General features: G+C 34.5%; 1 protein-coding gene across 13 annotated transcripts in view; it reads right to left on the bottom strand.

Annotated features, from left to right (window-relative positions):
- The window catches only part of CCDC7 (coiled-coil domain containing 7), a 391,847-nt gene that overhangs the window by 349,735 nt on the left and 22,077 nt on the right, over window positions 1-20,035 (bottom strand). For all 13 annotated transcript variants that reach the window (XR_012030726.1, XR_012030727.1, XR_012030728.1 and 10 more), the window contains exon 4: window positions 17,391-17,474. Coding sequence is in view for 8 of the 13 variants with exons in the window: in XM_072825155.1 (XP_072681256.1) it covers window positions 17,391-17,474 (84 nt within the window). In the remaining 5 variants the exon portion in view is untranslated. The remainder of the gene's footprint in view (window positions 1-17,390; window positions 17,475-20,035) is intronic.

Here is a 20,035-nt window from a genome sequence, read left to right as displayed (position 1 = left end):
CCTATATATATAAAAAGCCTTCAATCAAAAGACATAGAGTGGCATAATGGATTAAAAATTTAAGAACCATCTACATACTCCCTATAAGAGACTCACTTCAGACCCAAAAACCCATACACACTGAAAGTGAAGGAATGGAAAAATACTGATCCTATAAATGGAAGAAAAAAGAAAAGGCCAGGTAACAATACTTATATCAGACATAATACTTTTAAACAAAGACTAACAAAAAATAAAGGTGTTACATAGTAATAAAATAAAGGAATCAATCAAACAAGCAGATATAACAACTGTAAACAGCTATTGTAAATATCTAAACAATATTAGAGCACCTAAATATATAAAGCAAATATAAATAGACATAAAGGGAGTAATCGATTGTAATACAATAATAATAGGAGATTTTAACACCTCACCTATATCAATGGATAGATCATTCAGGCAGAAAATCAATAAGGAAACAAGAGTCTCTGAATGACACATTAGACCATATGGACATAACACACATATATAGAACATTCCATCCAAAATAATAGAATATGCATTCTTCTCAAGTGCACATGGAACATTCCTAAGAATAGATTATATGTTAGGCACAAAACAAGTTTCAATAAATTAAAGAAAAACTAAAATCATACTATGCATCCTTTTCAATCACAATGGTATGAAACTAAATATCAGAAGAAAAAAATGAAAAGAACACAAACACATAGAATCTAAACAATACACAATAAACTGAGGGTCAATGAAGAAATCAAAGAAAAAATTGAAAAATATATGGAGACAGATGAAAATACAACTGTCTAAAATCTTTGGGACACAGCAAAAGTAGTATTAAGAGGGAGATCCATAGCAACACAAGCTTACCTCAAGAAACAAGAAAAATTCAAATAAGCAATCTAATCTTACACCTAAATGAACCAGAAAAAGAACCAAAAAAGCCTAAGGTGAATAGAAAGAAGAAAAATTAATAACGATCAGAATACAAATAAATAGCATAGACTTTTTAAAAAGGAAAAGACCAATGAATGAAACCAAGAGCTGGTTCTTTAAAAAGATAAACAAAATTGATAAACCCTTAGCCAGACTCATCAAGAAAAAAAGAAAAATTCAAATAAATAAAATCAGAAACAAAAGAGCAGAATCAACTTACACCACAGAAATACAACAAAATATAAGAGAATACTATGAAAAATTACATGTCAGCAAACATATAGAGGGCCAATTATCCATTTCTCAAAAGAAATGGATAAAATCCTAGAAATATACAGTCTTCTAAAATTGAATCAGGCAGAGACAGAAAATCTGAAGACCAATTATTAGTAATGAAATTGAATTAGTAATCAAAAAACTGCCAAAAAATAAAAGCCCAGTGGCACCTGGGTGACCAGTCAGTTAAGTGTCTGACTCCATTTTGGCTCAGGTCATAATCTCAGGGTCCTGAGATTGAGCCCCACATCAGGTTCCCTGCTCAGTAGGAAGTTTGCCTCCTTTCTCTCTGTCTTTCTCCCTCTGCCCCTCCCCCTGCTTATGTCTCTCACTCTCTAAAATAAATATATCTTTAAAAATAATAATTAATAAATAAATAAAAATAAATCCAGGACCAGATGGATTCATAGGTGAATTCCACCAAGCATTTAAAGAGTTAATGCCTAGTCTCAAACTATTTCAAAAAACGGAAGGAGTTTCCAAATTCATTCTACAAAGCCAGATTTACCCTAACACCAAAATCAGACAAAGACACCATGAAAAAAAGAAAATAATAGGCCAATATCACCAACGAACATAGGTGCAAAAATCCTCAGCAAAATACAAGTAAACTACATTCAAAATGCATTCACCACAAACCAGAGGCATTTATTCTGGGGTGCCTGGGTGGCTCAGTGAGTTAAGTGTCTGACTTTGGCTCAGGTTACAATCTCCGAATCCTGGGATCAAGCCCTGTGATCAAGCCCTGTGTCATCCTCCTCACTTGGCAGGGAGTCTGTTTGTCCCTCTTCCTCTCTCTTTGCCCCTCCTCCCATTCATGCACACATGCTCACTGTCTCTCAAATAAATAAAATCTTTTAAAAAAGAGATTTATTCTGGGAGTGCGAGGATGGTTTAATATTTACAAATCAATGTGATACATCACATCAACAAAAAGGATTAAAAACCATATGATCATCTCAATAGATGCAGAAGCAGCATTTGAAAAAATTCAATAGCCATTCATGATAAAAATTCTAAAGAAATGGGTTTAGCAGAAACATACACCAACATAACAAAGGCCATATAAACACACACACACACACACACACACAAACACACACACGCACAGTTAACATCATACTCAAAGGGGAAAAAATTAGAGCTTTTCCCCAAAGGTCAGGAACAAGACAGGACATCAATTCTCACTCTCACCACATTTATTCAAGCATAAATCAGGCAAGAAAAACAAATAAAAGGTATCCATATTGGTAAGGAAGAAGTTAAACTGTCATTATGCAAATGGCATAATGCTATACATAGAAAACCCTAAACTATTAGAACTATTAGAAATAATAAATGAATTCAGTAACATTGCAGAATACAAAATTAATATTTAGAAATATGTTGCATTTCTATACACTAATAAGAAATTAGCAGAAGGAGAATTAAGAGAACAATTCTATCTACAATTACACACACACACACACACACACACACACAAATTAAATACCTGGGAATAAATTTAACAAAGGTGGTGAAAGACCTGTACTCCGAAAGCCATAAAACACTGATGAAAGAAAAGTATGACACAAATAGAAAGCTATTCCACACTTATGGATTTAAAGAACTAATACGGTTAAAATGTCCATACTACCCAAGGCAATCTACAGATTTAATGCAATCCCTATCAAAATAGCAATCGCATTTTCACAGAACTAGAACAAACAATCCTAAAATTTGTATAGAACCACAAAAGATCACAAATAGCTAAAGCGATCTTGAGAAAGAAAAACAAAGCTGGAGGTATCACAATTCCAGATTTCAAGATATACTACAAATCTGTAGTAATGAAAACAGTATGATACTGGTACAAAATCACTCATAGATCAATGGAACAAAATAGAAAATCCAGAAATAAATCTATGCTTACGTGGTCAATTAATCTACAACAAAGAAGGCAAGAATATACAATAGGAAAAAGACACTCTCTTCAATTAATGGTGCTAGGAAAACTGGACAGTGATACGCAAAAGGATGAAACTGGACCACTTTCTACACCACACACAAAAAATGGATTAAATACCTAAAACCATAAAAATCCTAGAAGAGAACACAGATACTTTTTTTCTGATACTGACCATGGCAAATTTTTTCTAGATAGGTCTCCTAAGGAAAGAGAAAAAAAGCAAAATAAACTATTAGGATTACATCAAAATAAGCTTTTGCATAGCAAATGAACTATCAACAAAACAAAAAAAGCAATCTACTGAATGGGAGGAGACATTTGCAAATGATATATCTCATTAGGGGTTAACATCCAAAATATACAAAGAACTATATAACTCAAAATCAAAAAAAAAAAAAAAAAAGAAAGAAGAAAGAAAAGATAAAGAAAAAACAAAACACAATCCAATAAAAAAAATGGCAGAGACCTAAACAGTTTTCCAAAGAAGACATATAGATAGCCAATAGATACATGAAAAGATACTCAAAATCACTAATTATCAGAGAAATGAAAATTGAAACCACAACAACATATCACCTCACACCTGTCAGAATGGCTAGTAGCAAAAAGACAAGCAATAACTAATGTTGACAAGGATGTAGAGAAAGAGAACTTTCGTATACTGTTGGTGGGAATGTAAGTTGGTGCAGCTATTATGGAAAACAGGATAGAGATTCCTCAAATTGGAATTGAAACGCCAGTCTCTGGTTTTTATTGCAAAATTTAATCTATATTTATTTACTTATTTATTTATAAATAAAATTTTTTTTTTTGTATTTTATAAGAGAATGAGCACAAGAGGGTAGGGGCAGAGGGAGAGGGAGAAGCAGACTCCCTGCTGAGCAAGGAGGAGCCTGATGCCAGGCTTGATCCCAAGAGGCTGGGATCAAGACCTGAGCTGAAGGCAGACACTTAATTGACTGAGCCACTCAGGCTCCACTTAATCTATATTTAATGTAACTACCTACCTGGAAGGATTTATTTCTGCTGGTATCTTATTTTTCTGTATATCATGCTATTTTAGAAACTCATTTCTTTTATTAATTCGTTTTATTTGGTTTAATTTAGCATACTGTTTTGATTCATTTTCCTTTTCTGTATATTTTTTAATTTTTTATTAGTAGTTACCTTAGGAACAGACTCCACACTGAACAGGGAGTTTGTTTAAAATTGTCTCTCTCCCTCTCTTTCTGTCCCTACCACCCCCCTCAAATAAATAAATCTTTTTAAAAAATTAAAAATAAAAAAATTAATTAAGGCAGGGCAAGACAGAGGAACAAATGGCATACTGCTGTATGTACCAAAAAAAAAAAAAAAAAGGCAAAAATGGAAGTCTTATACCCTAACATGTTAACAATTATACTATGCATCTGGTCAAAACACTCCAATTAAAGGCAGATATCATCATACTTAAATTTTTTCTTTTTTTTTTCTTTTTAAAAAAAATTTTTTTAAAAAGCTTTCTCTATAGGAAACACATTTTAAATATAAATATATAAATAAGTTAAGTAGAAGAAGTATCATAACAACACTAATCATCAAAAAAAAAAAAACTGGAGGAACTGTATCAATATCAGACAACAGACTATAGGATGAGAAATATTACCATAGACAAATGAAACACTATTTCATCATAACCAAATGGTCAATTCATACAAAAAGACAAAATAAATTATTGGATTCAACTAGCTATGCTTTGTTTAGGATTTTTTACATCTGCTTACAAGTAAAATTGCCCTATAATTTACCTTTATCTAAATGTCTATATAAGCTGTAGGTTCAAGAATAACATATTCTAACATAGCCTCTTATATCGAGTTGGGGAAATATCTTGGTTTGAGTTCCCCCAAAAGCAGATACCAAGAATTGTGTGCAAGTGGTTTGTAAGGCAAACTCAAAAAACATGGTGAGAGATAAAGAAATCGAACAAAGAATGGTGTATAGACCATACACATGAGTTGTGACTAGGAGAAACTGAGGCTTAATCTCATGAGGGACCATTTTAGAGCATGTGTAAGAATACTTCATACATGCCCATGAAGGATACTTATTCATCCATTCTGGGAATATTAGCTCTGCAGCAGTCCCAGTCTGCCAGTCCTGTGGGACCTCTACAGCCAGACACAGCTGTCAGGCAAAGAAACATGATGTACTTCAATTAGAAGCTAGAATGAATTTCTGAACTTGGATCGGACAGTTGTTTGAGGTTCAATGAAACTATTATTGTACATCATGTAAAAAAAAAAATCCACCTCTGTAGGATGGTAGCCTCTAATCCCACAGTACCTAGTCTTGCAGGGCCTGGAAATTAATATTACCAAAGTAGATCACTGGGAGTGATGAGAAGAGGAGGCAAATCTAACCTTTTTGATTCCTGGACCTGTGTAACTCTAGTAACTGGGAACATAGCACCACAGTTGGTTCAACACGTATACCACATCTTGCTGGACAGCACTCTACCACCCACCTCATGCTGTATTATTATGGAGCTGAACATAAGGACTGTTATATATTCCTGGTGAACCAAACCTTTGATTCTTGTATGGACACTCATCTCTAATTTTATTTGCCTTACCTTCAAATTTGTCTAACAATAATAAAGCCATGCTAGCTTTAAGTTACCATATATTTGTCTATCCTTTACCTTTATTTTTTAGTTTTTATTCTATTTTTGTAGTCACCATGCAGTGCATTATATCCCCAGAACTTATTTATCTTATACTAAAAGCTTCTATCTTTTGATCATCATCACTCATTTCTCCCACCTCTCATCTCCCCACCACCTCTGCCTACCACCAATCTGTTCTCAATCCAGTTTTTTTACATATAAGTCAGATCATACTTTGTCTTTCCTTGTTTGACTTATTCCCCTTAGCGCAATGTGCTCAAGGTCCATCCATACTGCTGCATATGGCAGAATTTCCTTCTTCTTTATGTAAGAGTAATACTCCATTGAATATATAGATACCACATTTTCTTTATCCATTCATTAACTGAGGGACATTTAAGTTGTTTCCGTGTCTTTGGCTTTTGTGAATAATGCTGCAATAACCATAGGGGTGCATTATCTCTTCAAGATGATTTCATTTCCTTTTGATATATACCCAGAAGTGAAATTTCTAGAACATGCTGTAGTTACATTTCTAGATTTTTGAGAAATTCTGTATTTTTTCCTTAGTGGAAATTTACATTGCCACCAGTCATATACAAGAGTTGCCATTTCAACTAATATTCGATAAAGGAGGAAAGACTATCCATTGGAAGAAAGACAGTCTCTTCAATAAATGGTGCTGGGAAAATTGGACATCCACATGCAGAAGAATGAAACTAGACCACTCTCTTGCACCATACACAAAGATAAACTCAAAATGGATGAAAGATCTAAATGTGAGACAAGATTCCATCAAAATCCTAGAGAAGAACACAGGCAACACCCTTTTTGAACTCGGCCATAGTAACTTCTTGCAAGATACATCCACGAAGGCAAAAGAAACAAAAGCAAAAATGAACTATTGGGACTTCATCAAGATAAGAAGCTTTTGCACAGCAAAGGATACAGTCAACAAAACTCAAAGACAAACTACAGAATGGGAGAAGATATTTGCAAATGACATATCAGATAAAGGGCTAGTTTCCAAGATCTATAAAGAACTTCTTAAACTCAACACCAAAGAAACAAACAATCCAATCATGAAATGGGCAAAAGACATGAACAGAAATCTCACAGAGGAAGACATAGACATGGCCAACATGCACATGAGAAAATGCTCTGCATCACTGGCCATCAGGGAAATACAAATCAAAACCACGATGAGATACCACCTCACACCAGTGAGAATGGGGAAAATTAACAAGGCAGGAAACAACAAATGTTGGAGAGGATGTGGAGAAAAGGGAACCCTCATACACTGTTGGTGGGAATGTGAACTGGTGCAGCCACTCTGGAAAACTGTGTGGAGGTTCCTCAAACAGTTAAAAATATACCTGCCCTACGACCCAGCAATTGCACTATTGGGGATTTACCCCAAAGATACAAATGCAATGAAACGCCAGGACACCTGCACCCCGATGTTTATAGCAGCAATGGCCACGATAGCCAAACTGTGGAAGGAGCCTCGGTGTCCAACGAAAGATGAATGGATAAAGAAGATGTGGTTTATGTATACAATGGAATATTACTCAGCTATTAGAAATGACAAATACCCACCATTTGCTTCAACGTGGATGGAACTGGAGGGTATTATGCTGAGTGAAGTAAGTCAGTCGGAGAAGGACAAACATTATATGTTCTCATTCATTTGGGGAATATAAATAATAGTGAAAGGGAATATAAGGGAAGGGGGAAGAAATGTGTGGGAAATATCAGAAAGGGAGACAGAACGTAAAGACTGCTAACTCTGAGAAACGAACTAGGGGTGGTGGAAGGGGAGGAGGGCGGGGGGTGGGAGTGAATGGGTGACGGGCACTGGGTGTTATTCTGTATGTTAGTAAATTGAACACCAATTAAAAAAAAATTAAAAATAAATAAAAAAAAAAAACAAAAAAAAATAAAATAAAATAAAATAGGAAAAAAAAAAAAAAAAAAAAAACAAGAGTTGCCATTTCTTCATATCCTTGCAAGCATGTGTTCTCTTATCTATTTTATGATAGTCATTCTAATAAGTATGGGGTGATATCTCATTGTGGTTTTGATTTGCATTTCCCTAATGATCAGTGACACTGAACACCATTCCATATACACATTGGCCATTTGAATGTCTTCTTTGGAAAAAAATGTTCTTCTGTCCCATTTTTTAATTGGATTGTTTGGGTCTCCCCCCCGCACCCCCCCCCACAGAGAATTGTATAAATTTGGTATATATTTTGGATATTAACCCCTTATCAGATATATGCTTTACAAACATTTTCACCCATTCCAGAGGTTATCTTTTCATCTTGTTGATGGTTTACTGTGCAGAAGGTTTTTAGGGTTTTTTTCCTAAGATTTTACTTATTTATTCATGAGAGACAGAGAGAAAGAGGCAGAGACATAGGCAGAGGGAGAAGCAGTCTCCCTGTGGGGAACCCAATGTGGGACTTGATCCCAGGACCCCAGGATCATGTCCTGAGTGAAAGGCAGATGCTCAACCACTGAGCTACCCAGGCATCCCTCTTTTTTTTATTGAAGTATAATTGACACACAATGTTACATTAGTTTCAGGTGTACAACATAGTGATTTGACAAATTTATACATCATGCTGTGTTCAATGCAAATGTAGCTACTATCTGTCACCATACAATGCTATTACAATATCACTGACTACATTCCCTATGCTGTACCTTTCTTCCCTCTGACTTATTCATTACATAATTTAAAGCCTGAATGTCTCACTTCCCTTTACTTTTGGCCCACTCCCATCATCTCCAACAACCAAACTCTCTAGTTTGTTCTCCATATTTATGGCTTTGTCCATAATTATTTTGTTCATTTGTTTCATTCCATATGAGTGAAATCATATATTTGTCATTCTCTGACATATTTCACTTAGTATAAAACATTAAGCCCATCCATGCTGTCACAAATGGTGAGATCTCATTCTTTTCATAACCAAATTAATATTCCACTGTATACATATGCCCATCTTCTTTATCTATTCATCTATTGATGTATATATCCATATGTTAAGTATTGTGAATAATGCTACAACGAAAAAGGAGGTATGCATATATTTTTGAGTTAAGGTTTTTGCTTTTAAACTTAAACTGGAGGGATCCCTGGGTGGCACAGCGGTTTAGCGCCTGCCTTTGGCCCAGGGCATGATCCTGGAGACCCGGGATCGAATCCCACGTCGGGCTCCCGGTGCATGGAGCCTGCTTCTCCCTCTGCCTGTGTCTCTGCCTCTCTCTCTCTCTCTCTCTGTGTGACTATCATAAATAAATAAAAATTTTAAAAAACTTAAAACTGAAGAAACTAGTAAAGGAAAAAGAAAAAAGAGCTAATCCAAGAAACTCGATAACACAAAATTTAATAGATACCTTGTACTCAGTCTTGGACAAGAATGCTGCTAAGTGTCAGAGGGATGGGTAGTTCAAAAGAAATCTTTTGAAAATCTTTTTAGTAAGTTTGTTTTTGTATTGATAAAGGAGAAGAAATTCTTAAATGATCTTTGAAGTAGTATAGGTTTGAGCAAAAGAGTAACTGTATTGATGTTAAGAGTTAGAATCTCACTGTGGAAAGGACATATACACATGAAATGAAAGCAAGAATAAGTCCTGAAGTGAGAGACTGGAATTCAAGGTGTCTGTGAGAATTCCAGATTTCTAAATATATCTATTCATGTATATATTCATGTATATGTTCACTTTAATTATATATAGGGATAAGAGTATATGAACTATGTATATGTATATGTGTGCATACCTACATACATTTCCCAGTTCTATCTGTTGAAACGGTAGAAAAGCAAAGACAGTCCAGGATCACTGGGCAAAATTAACTAACAGATCTTGGTTTCTAATACCATTCCTCATTAAAGAAATAATATTTTATGAGCAAGATGGTGAATATGAAGCCTAAAATCCCCCTTCCTCTAGAAAAATAGGGTTTTAACATCAAACAACCCAAATGCTTCTGAGAAATCCAAAAAATAGTTAAAAGTTTCCTGTACCTTAGACAAGGACAAAATCAACTACATCAAAGTCCAATAAAAAAAAATTGATACTCTCAAGATTAACTGCCCAGAGCCTCTCCCTATTCTCACACAATGCAGTACAATTAGGAAGAAGTCCCTCAACTCTTATTTTCCCCTTGGGTATGGAAAGGAGTAAAACACACATCCAACATTCTGACAATTGCGGCACGGGGTTGTCCAAGAGGCCAGTTTCCCTCTTGCCTCTATCCAAGTACTGATAGCAAAAGGATGCCAGATTGAGAATCTCAGAACTAAAAACAGAGTACACCATGCACCAGTGTTTGCAGTAACAAAAGCAGACATTAGGTGGAGCTCCGGTACTGAAATTTATAATAGTATCAGAGAGGCACTAGGGGGAGTACCTGAGTAGAAACCTACAAGCCTCATGCATAAACCCAGATGGAACATCTACTCAAAAAAGACTTAAGAGGTCTCCAGAATCCAGGCACACTAAATGGAGAAAGTCTTCCCTATAGAAAATCAGACCACAAACTCTAGAAGAGTTGGCTGATGCTTCAGATGCCAAATCTGAAAAACAAAAAAGTAGTAAGACATACAAAGGAAAGGGGAATCTTAGCACATTTAAAAGAAAAAATTATATCTCCAGAAACTAAAGCAGCAGAAATATACGAATTGCCAAAAAATTCAAAATTGTCATGATAAGGATACTTAATGAGCTAAAAGAGAGCATAAATAAACAACCAAAGGAAATCAGGAAGGGATGCCTGGGTGGTTTGGCAGTTGAGCATCTGCCTTCGGCTCAGGTTGCGATCCCAGAGTTCCAGGATCGAGTTCCAAATTGGGCTTCCTGTAAGGAACCTACTTCTCCCTCTGCCTGTGTCTCTGTCTCTCTTTGTGTGTCTCTCATGAATAAATAAAATCTTTAAAAATAAAAACAAAGGAAATCAGGAAAGCAATACATGAACATGAGAATATTAAAAAAATAAAAGCTATGGGGCAGCCTGGGTATCTCAGTGGTTGAGTATCTGCCTTCCCCTCCTGGCGTGATCCTGGTCTGGGGATTCAGATCTGCTTTGGGCTTCCTGTGAGGAGCCTGTTTCTCCTTCTGTCTATGTCTCTGCCTCTCTCTGTGTCTCTCATGAATAAATAAATACAATCTTAAAAAAATTAAAACTATGAAGAAAAACTACACAGAAATTCAGAAACTAAAGAATACAATAATTGAATTGAAAAATTCATTATAGCACCTCAACGACAGACTTGACCAGGTAGAAGAAAGAATCGGTAAACTGGAAGACAAGACCTTCAAAATAATCAAGGCAAAAGAAAAAAAAAAGAAGATAGCATGGAACAGAAAAAAAATATATGAGAATTGAAGAAGTAAGAAAAAAGAAAGGAGCATGAGACTTATCTGAAGAAATAATGACTGAAAGTTTCCCAAGTCTAAGGAGAAAAACAGACATATGAATTCAAATAACTTGACAAACTCTAACTAGGAAAATATCTGAGGAGATCTACACTGAGATCAAACTGTCAAAAGTCACAGAGAAGGGCAGCCCAGGTGGCTCAGTGGTTTACCGCCACCTTTGGTGCAGGGCCTGATCCTGGAGACCCAGGATTGAGTCCCGCATCAGGCTGCCTGCATGGAGCCCTGCTTCTCCCTTTGCCTGTGTCTCTGCCTCTCTCTCTCTGTCTCTCTGTCTCTCATGAATAAATAAAATAAAATCTTTAAAAAAAATAGTCACAAAGAACCTTGTCAACAGCAAGAGAGTAACATACAAGAAAATTCTCATCAGATCATCAGCATGTTTCTAACCATTAAGATTATGGGCTACAAGGAGCAGGTTGATATAGTCAATGCACTGAAAGAAAAACTGCCAAACAAAAATACTATAATCTGGCAAAACTGTCCTTCAAATATGAGGGAGAAATCAAGACTTTCTCAGATAAAAAGAACTGCTGAAAGGAAATCATCACCACTAGACCTTCCGTACAAGAAATTCTGAAGGGAGTCCTAAAAGTCCTGAAAGTTAAAAGAAAAAGACATTAAACATCAACACAAAACCATATGAAAAATATAAAATTCCCTGATAAAGGTAAATATATTAACAAATATCCTGTACTATAAAGTAGGTGAATAAACCCTGTATAAATCTGGTACAGAATTTTTTAAAGATGAAAATTATAAATCTAAATTATATATTACTATGCAATGTAAAATGAGGTAATTTATGTCATTAGTAACATAAAATAGGAGGGGCAGGGATGTAGAGTTCTCACGTGCAATAAAGTTATTATCAAATTAAAATAAATTGTTATAACTTGAATAAATTTTATATAATTGCAATGGTAACCACAAAGGAAATATCTACAGAATATACAAAAAGGGAAACAATAAGGGAATCAAAATATGTCACTACAAAAAAAAAAAAATCAACAAAACACAAAAGAAGATACCAAGAGAGAAAAAGAGGAACCCAAAGCTACCAAACAGAAATCATTAAAATAATGGCAATAGTAAGCCTTTCCTACCAGTAATTACATTAAGTGTAAGTGGATTAAACACACCAATGAGAAGACACAGAATACAAAATTAAAAAAAAAATCCAACTATATGTTGCCTATAAGAGGCTCTCCTTAAGTCTTAGGACTCACACAGGCTCAGAATAGAGGGCTAGAAGAAGATATTCCACAGAAAAAGGAACCTAAAGATAGCAGGGGTGGCCATTCTTAGACAAAATAGAAATTAAGACAAAACTACCAAAAAAAGAAAACAAAGGATACTATAAAATGATAAAAGGGTCAACTCATTAGGAAGATATAAAATTATAAATATACATGCACCTGACATTAAAGCATCCAAATATATGAAGCAAACACTAACAGAACCAAAGGGAGAAACAGACAGCAACACAATAATAGAATATTTCAATATCCCTACTTTCAGTTATGTCAAGAACAATTAGACAACATATCAATTAGGGCTTAATAATACTGTAAAATAGATAGACCTAACAAACCTATGAGAATATCCCACCCAACAACAGCAAAATACATGTTCTCCTCAAGCATATATAGAACATTTTTCAACATGTTAGGACACAAAACAAGTTTTAACAATTTTAAGATCAAAATCACACAAAGCAAATTTTCAAATACAATGGGGTAAAACTAGAAATCAGTAGCAGAAAGAAAAAAAATCCAGGGATCCCTGGGTGGCGCAGCGGTTTGATGCCTGCCTTTGGCCCAGGGCGCGATCCTGGAGACCCAGGATCAAATCCCACATCAGGCTCCCGGTGCATGGAGCCTGCTTCTCCCTCTGCCTGTGTCTCCGCCTCTCTCTCTCTCTCTCTCTCTCTCTGTGACTATTATAAATATATAAAAAATTTAAAAAAAAATCCACAACTATGTGAAAATTAAACAACATGCTCTTCAACAACCCACAGATCAAAGAAAAAATCATAAAGGAATTTAGAAAATATCTGAAGGTAAATGGAAACAAAACACAAAATACCAAAACTATGAATTCAGCAAATCAGTACAAAAAGTTTATGGTAGTAAATGTTTACACTTAAAAAAATCACAAACCAACAGCCTAACCTTTCACCTAAAGGAACAATAAAAAAAAATTTTTTTAACTCAGTGTTTGCAGAAGAAAGGAGATCATAAATATTAGAGCAGAGATAAATGAAATGGAGAATTAGAAAACATGATACCAAAGGTAATTTTTGAAAAGTGACAAACCCTTGGGTAGATTAAGAATGAAAAAAAAGAGAAAACATTTAAATAACTAAAATTGGAAATGAAAGAGGAGATATTACATCGATGTCCACTCACTCAAAGACTATAAAAGATTTTTTGGATAACTTAGAAGAAATGGACAAATTCCTAGAAACATACAATCTACCAAGGCCTGAACTCTGAACAGACCTGTAACTAGTAAAGAGATTGAAACAGTAATCAAAAACCTCCTAACAAATAAAAGCCCAAAACCAGATGGCTTCACTGGAGAATTCTATCATTTTAAAAAGAATACCAACCCTTCTCAAACTCTTCCAAAGAATCAAAAAGGAGGAAACTCGTAAACCAACTCCATGAGGTCAGCATTATGATATCAAAACCAAACAAAGACATAAAAAAACTACAGACCAATATTCCTGATTAATAATGATGAAAAAATGATGCAAAAATTCTAAATAAAATACTAGCAAACAGAATTTTAAAGCATATTAAGGAGCACCTGAGTGGCTCAGTTGGTGAAGCATTCAGCTCAGGTCTTGTCTAATGATCAAAGCCCAGCATTTGGCTCCACACTGTGTATGGAGCCTACTTTCAAAAAAAAAAAAAAAGCACATTAAAAGGGTCACACAGTAAAATCAAATAGAATTTATGTGTGAACATAAGCCTAGCTCACTCACTATTTGTAATGATATGAAACAATTTAATATACCACATAAACAAAATGAAGGACAAAAACCACATGATCATCTTGACAAAAAATCAACACTCCTTCCTGATTAAAAAAAAATCAATAAACTAAGAATAGAAGCAAACTAACTCAACATAAAAGTCCACATATAAACAGGCCACACAAAGAGCATATTTACTGGAGAAAGACTGATAGATTTTTCTCTAGGATTAAGAACAAGGCAAATATTTGCAAAGCATATATTTGATAAGGGATTAATATCCAAAATAGAAAAGGAACTAATACAACTCAATAGTAAAAAAAAAGATTTTTTTTTCCAAGGAAGACATACAAATGGCCAACAACATGAAAAGGTACTCAACACCCCTAATCATTGTCAAGCAAATGCAAATCAAAATCACAATGAAATACTCTCACACGTGCTAGAATGGCTATTATCAAAAAGATAAGAGAAAACAATTGTTTTTTTTTTAAATATTTTATTTATTTATCCATGAGAGACAAAGAGAGAGAGGCAGAGACACAGGCAAAGGGAGAAGCAGGCTCCATTCAGGGACCCCGATATGAGACTCGGTCCCAGGACTCCAGGATCACGACCTGAGCCAAGGGCAGATGTGCTTAACCGCTGAGCCATGGAAGCGTCCCAGAGAAAACAATTGTTGACAATGATTTGGAGAAAAGGAATCCTATGCACCATTGGTGGGAAAGGAAATTGGTACAGCAACCATGGAAAACAGCAAGAAGACTCCTCTAAAACTTAGAAACAGGGCAGCCCCTGTGGCTCAGCGGTTTAGCACCGCCTTTGGCCCAGGGCATGATCCTGGAGACCCAGGATGGAGTCCCGCATTGGGCTCCCTGCATGGAGCCTGCTTCTCCCTCTGCCTGTGTCTCTGCCTCTCTCTGTCTCTCATGAATAAATAAATCTAAAAAAAAAAAAAAAAAAACCTCTATACGTAAAAAAAATAAAACTTAAAAACAGAACTGCCGTATGATCTAGCAATCCTACTTCCAGATACATATCCAAAGAAAGCAAATTAGTATCTCAAAGAAATACATGCACTCCCATGTTCATTGCAGCATTATTCACAATAACAAAAATATGGAAAAAAACCCTAAGTGTTTCTGGATGGATGATTGGATAAAGAAATTGTAAGACACACACACAGGAATATTATTCCACCACAAAAAGATGGAAATCCTGACATTTGTGACAACAGGGATAAATCTGGAAGACCTTATGCTAAGTGAAATAAGCCAGACACAAAAAGACAAATACTGCATGATCTCACTTATAAGTGGATCTTGAATGAAAGAAAGAAAGAAAGAAAGAAAGAAAGAAAGAAAGAAGAAAGAAAGAAAGAAAGAAAGAAAGAAAGAAAGAAAGAAAGAAAGAAAGAAAAAGAAAAGAAAAGAAAAGAAAAGAAAAGAAAGAAAGGAAAGAAAGAGAAAAAGAAAATCAGCCAGCCAAACTCATAGTAACAGAGTAGAATGGTGGTTACCAGGGGCTAGGGGCCATAAGGAGTTTATTGTTTAACGCATACAGTTTCAGTTTTGCAAGATGAAGAGTTCTGAGATGGATGAGGGTGATTGTTGTACAATATTAATGTATTTAATACCACTGAACTGTACACTTAAAAATGGTTAATACAGTAAGTTATGTTCTGTGTATTTTGCCACAATAAAAAATTAGAAAAAATATTATCAATATACATATAAATGAATGTGCATATACAGACATATACATCATGTGAATGCATATATATGCATGTGTATATATATGTGTGTGTGTATATATACTCACAGCATATTAGAAAACATGTTCTAAAATGTCAATGGTGTATATATACTAGATTTAAATTATAGGTTACTTGTTTTCCTATATACTTTTCTCAATTTCAAATGCTCTACAATAATACACTTATCATCAGGGGTGCCCAGGTGACTCAGTTGGTTAAGCATCCATCTCTTGGTTTTGGCTCAGGAGATGAGATTGAGTCCCCAAGTCTGTACTCAGTGGGGAATCTGTTAAGATTCTCTCTCCTTCTCCCTCTGTCCCTCCTCCTACTCCTACTCTCTCTCTCAAAATAAATAAATAAATAACAAAATAAAAATAATATGTGTACAAATGAAAAAATAAATACCATTTTCTAAAAGTAAAAAATAATAAAAGTGCATTACCAAATAGTATGTCCAGTATTATTTCTTTTTTTTCTTTATCTTTATAACTTTGGAAAATCAGGAAGGGAAACAAAAATATGTGAATAATAGTTGGGTTATCTTGGGAAAATAGGATTATGGCCATTTTTGTTTTCTTCTTTATTCATGTATTTTTTGAAATTTTCATTAATTATATTATTTTATAATATAAATTATCTTATTTGGATGGAACCAGAGGGTATTATACTAAGTGAAATAAGTCAATCAAAGAAAGACAAATACCATATGATTTCACTCATATGTAGAATTTAAGAAACAAAACAGTTGAATGTAGGGGAATGGAAGGAAAAATAAAATAAAAACAGAGAGAGAGGCAAACCCTAAGAGACTCTTAACTGTAGGAAACAAACTGAGGGTTGCTGGAGGAGAGGGGGTGAGGAATGGAGTAACTGAGTGATGAGTATTCAGGAAGGCACTTGATGTAATAAGCACTGGGTCTTATATGCAACTGATGAATCGCTAAATTCTACCCCTGAAACTAATAATACACTATATGTTAACTAAATTGAGTTTAAATTAAAATGTTTTTTAAACAATATAAATACTATTAATACCACAATATATTTTCATTTGTAAATATGAAAAACTAATAACCCAATCAATGCTGTAAAGTAAAATTCACAGATCTAAATGCCTACCTTAAGAATAGAAAAAATAAATAATACTATCCAATGCCTTTTATAACTCCTTAAAGCATTGTATCTAGAATACTACTACTAAATGGATAATCACATTCAAGTTCAAACAGCCAATATAGTTTTAAATATCGTATTGCTAAAATTACCCTTAATAACAACTAATGATTTTAATAAATATAAAATTTATTAATACAAAAATTTTTATTAACATTACAAAGAATTTAAATCATTATAACATTAAATATTTTATACTTGATAGTTTACACAGAATACATACATTACGTTCTTCCTTAGCTGCTTCTTCTAACTGAGCTACAAATTGTGAGCAACATATCAAGAATGAATTCAGATCATCCTCAACCTTTTCAAAAGAATAACAAAACAAAGTTACTTTTATTTTGGAATCCATATGCATACCCATCTACATTTCAGTATATTTAATTATTTTTGAAAATATTTTTTGTCTATAATTTACATCCCTTCAAAGATATAAGACCTGAAATCATGCTTCAAATGCTATACTAGCAAGTTCTCCCAGAAAGTGGAAGAGAGTATATTCTGGGGAATATATATGCCTATGAATGAAATATATCTCAAGTCTTTTATTTTCCTCTACACAGTTGCAGAAAATTAAGCATCCCAGATTTAGACTCCTGAAGTTTATGAGTACCCAAAAAAAGGTAGCCACTCTATATATACCTTAGAAATATCTCTTTGTGTTAAAAAATGAATGCTCATTATGACTTCTGAATATAATTATACTTGCCAAGAGCTATAGTCTTTTACCCTCACTTAATGGGCAAGTGAACACTTTGAGGAAAAAATAGTGACAGATTAAAATATCACAATGACAATCTTTTTTAGTAGAGCAGTGATTTGTAAATCAGAAACAACCTATGATAAACAAATCTCAGTTGCTTATATACAGTTAGGATTCTCACAGAATGTTCTCCATGAGGAATATATTCATTCAACGTTGTATTTTAAAACACACTCACAGGCTGATACACTTTTTTTTTGTCATGATAAAGACATAGCCATATAGGAGAGGAGAAAAACTGAATTAGTCATTCAGGAAAGTGGGAAAATGAACGAAATAGAGTTACTAATTATAAATATAAATGAGATGATAGGCATACTTGGGGGTTTTTTTCTACTCATATTCAGACACCACAAATATTGAGATGATGATTGATTTGATCAAGACTACAATTTAACAAAATAAAATCAATATAGCATGGAAGAAAAAGAAAGTACATATGCATGGGTGCAATAATAATAATGGGCCATGGAATTTAAGGTAGGTAAGACCACAAGGAAGCTTTGGGACATTAAAAGTCAGTAAAACCAATGAATTATAGTTCCCAATGGAATCAAAGGACTTTTGGAGTCAGAATATTAGACAGACTAAGTGGGAAAAATAAGAGGTAGTGACCAGAGATTAAAATGATTGAAACTTAAATACAGAAAAGTTAAAGTTACTGGTTATGATAAAGACTAGAGGATATCACCTTGTCAGTTAGTTGCCGAGATGTGCTAAAAGACAAACATTGGAGGAAAGAAACCTAATGAACTGGGATGCCAGATTATTTGAAAAGATCTACATGGATATCAAAATCATAAAAAATTATGATAACAGTGCTTTAAGACAAGTATCTAATAGTCTTATAATATTATAATAGAGAGTCTTAGTTGCCTACTAACAGGACCTCAATTTTATTAGGGATGCCAATGTGCATAGTTAGTAGTAATAATAATAAAGTGTGCCTAGGTGGCTCAATTGGCTAAACATCTGCCTTCAGCTCAGGTCATGATCCTGGGGTCCTGGTAGAGCCCTCTATTGGGTGCCCTACTCAGTGGGGAGCCTGCTTCTCCCTCTCCTGCCCTTTCCCCCCACTCATGTTCTCTTTCTCTCAAATAAATAAAATCTTTAAAATAATAATAATAATAATAAATAATAATAATAATAATAAATTTTCCAACCTTCTTTACCAATAAGGGTAGCCATGTGTCCCAATCAGGCCAATGAGATAAAAAGAAATTGCTGGGCAGCACTTCTAAAAATATCTTTAAAAAGGGAAGCAGAAATGCCACTTATGGTTATGATGTGAAAAATTATGCGAGTTCTTCATTTTGGTGTTAAAATACAGAAAGGAAAAATATATGAAATTATATAATTATCATGATTTTCCTTAAGGATATTGAAAAAGAGAAGATATGAGAAAAAATTGATGAACTGAATTCCACAGAACATTTTGTAGATAACCAAAGAACCAAAGCCATATCCATACCTTCTGGGAGCATAGTGGAGAAAGAAGAGCACTTGGCCCAGTATGTGTGAAGTATGCCAAGTCAGCCAAGCCAAAAAGCAGGCCTACCATTGACAAACAGAACTTAGAGGATGAAGAAAAACCAGCTGAGCCATTTAGGCTAGTAGACAGACTGGAATGAGAAAAGTCCCCAAAGCAAATCACTCAACCCAATAATTTTTCTTCTACCAAACTGCTCCCTATATGAATTTTGCCAAAAAAATGGCATTTTAATCTTAGGAATGGTGAGAATAAAAAAATCTGGAAATACCAATTTTGGTAAGGATATACAGCCACTGGAACTCTCACAGACAGCTGGTAGGAATATAAAATGATTTTTCCACATTGAGAAGTAATTTGGCTGTTGCTCATAAAATTAAATATATACTGGGAAGCCCCAATGGCCCAGTGGTTTAGTGCCACCTTCAGCCTGGGGTGTGATCCTGGAGACCCGGGATCGAGTCCTTTGTCAGGCTCCCTGTATAGAGCCGTCTTCTCCCTCTGCCTGTGTTTATGCCTCTCTCTCTCTCTCTCTCTCTCTCTCTGTCATGAATAGATAAAATCTCTTTTAAAAATTAAATATATACTTATAACTTGCCAATGCTATTCCAAA

Source organism: Canis lupus, chromosome 5, assembly GCF_048164855.1.
Source record: "Canis lupus baileyi chromosome 5, mCanLup2.hap1, whole genome shotgun sequence".
NCBI classification, from domain to species: domain Eukaryota; kingdom Metazoa; phylum Chordata; class Mammalia; order Carnivora; family Canidae; genus Canis; species Canis lupus.
Note: the sequence above shows the minus strand (reverse complement) of the source record. Positions and strands in the feature narration are given on the sequence as shown.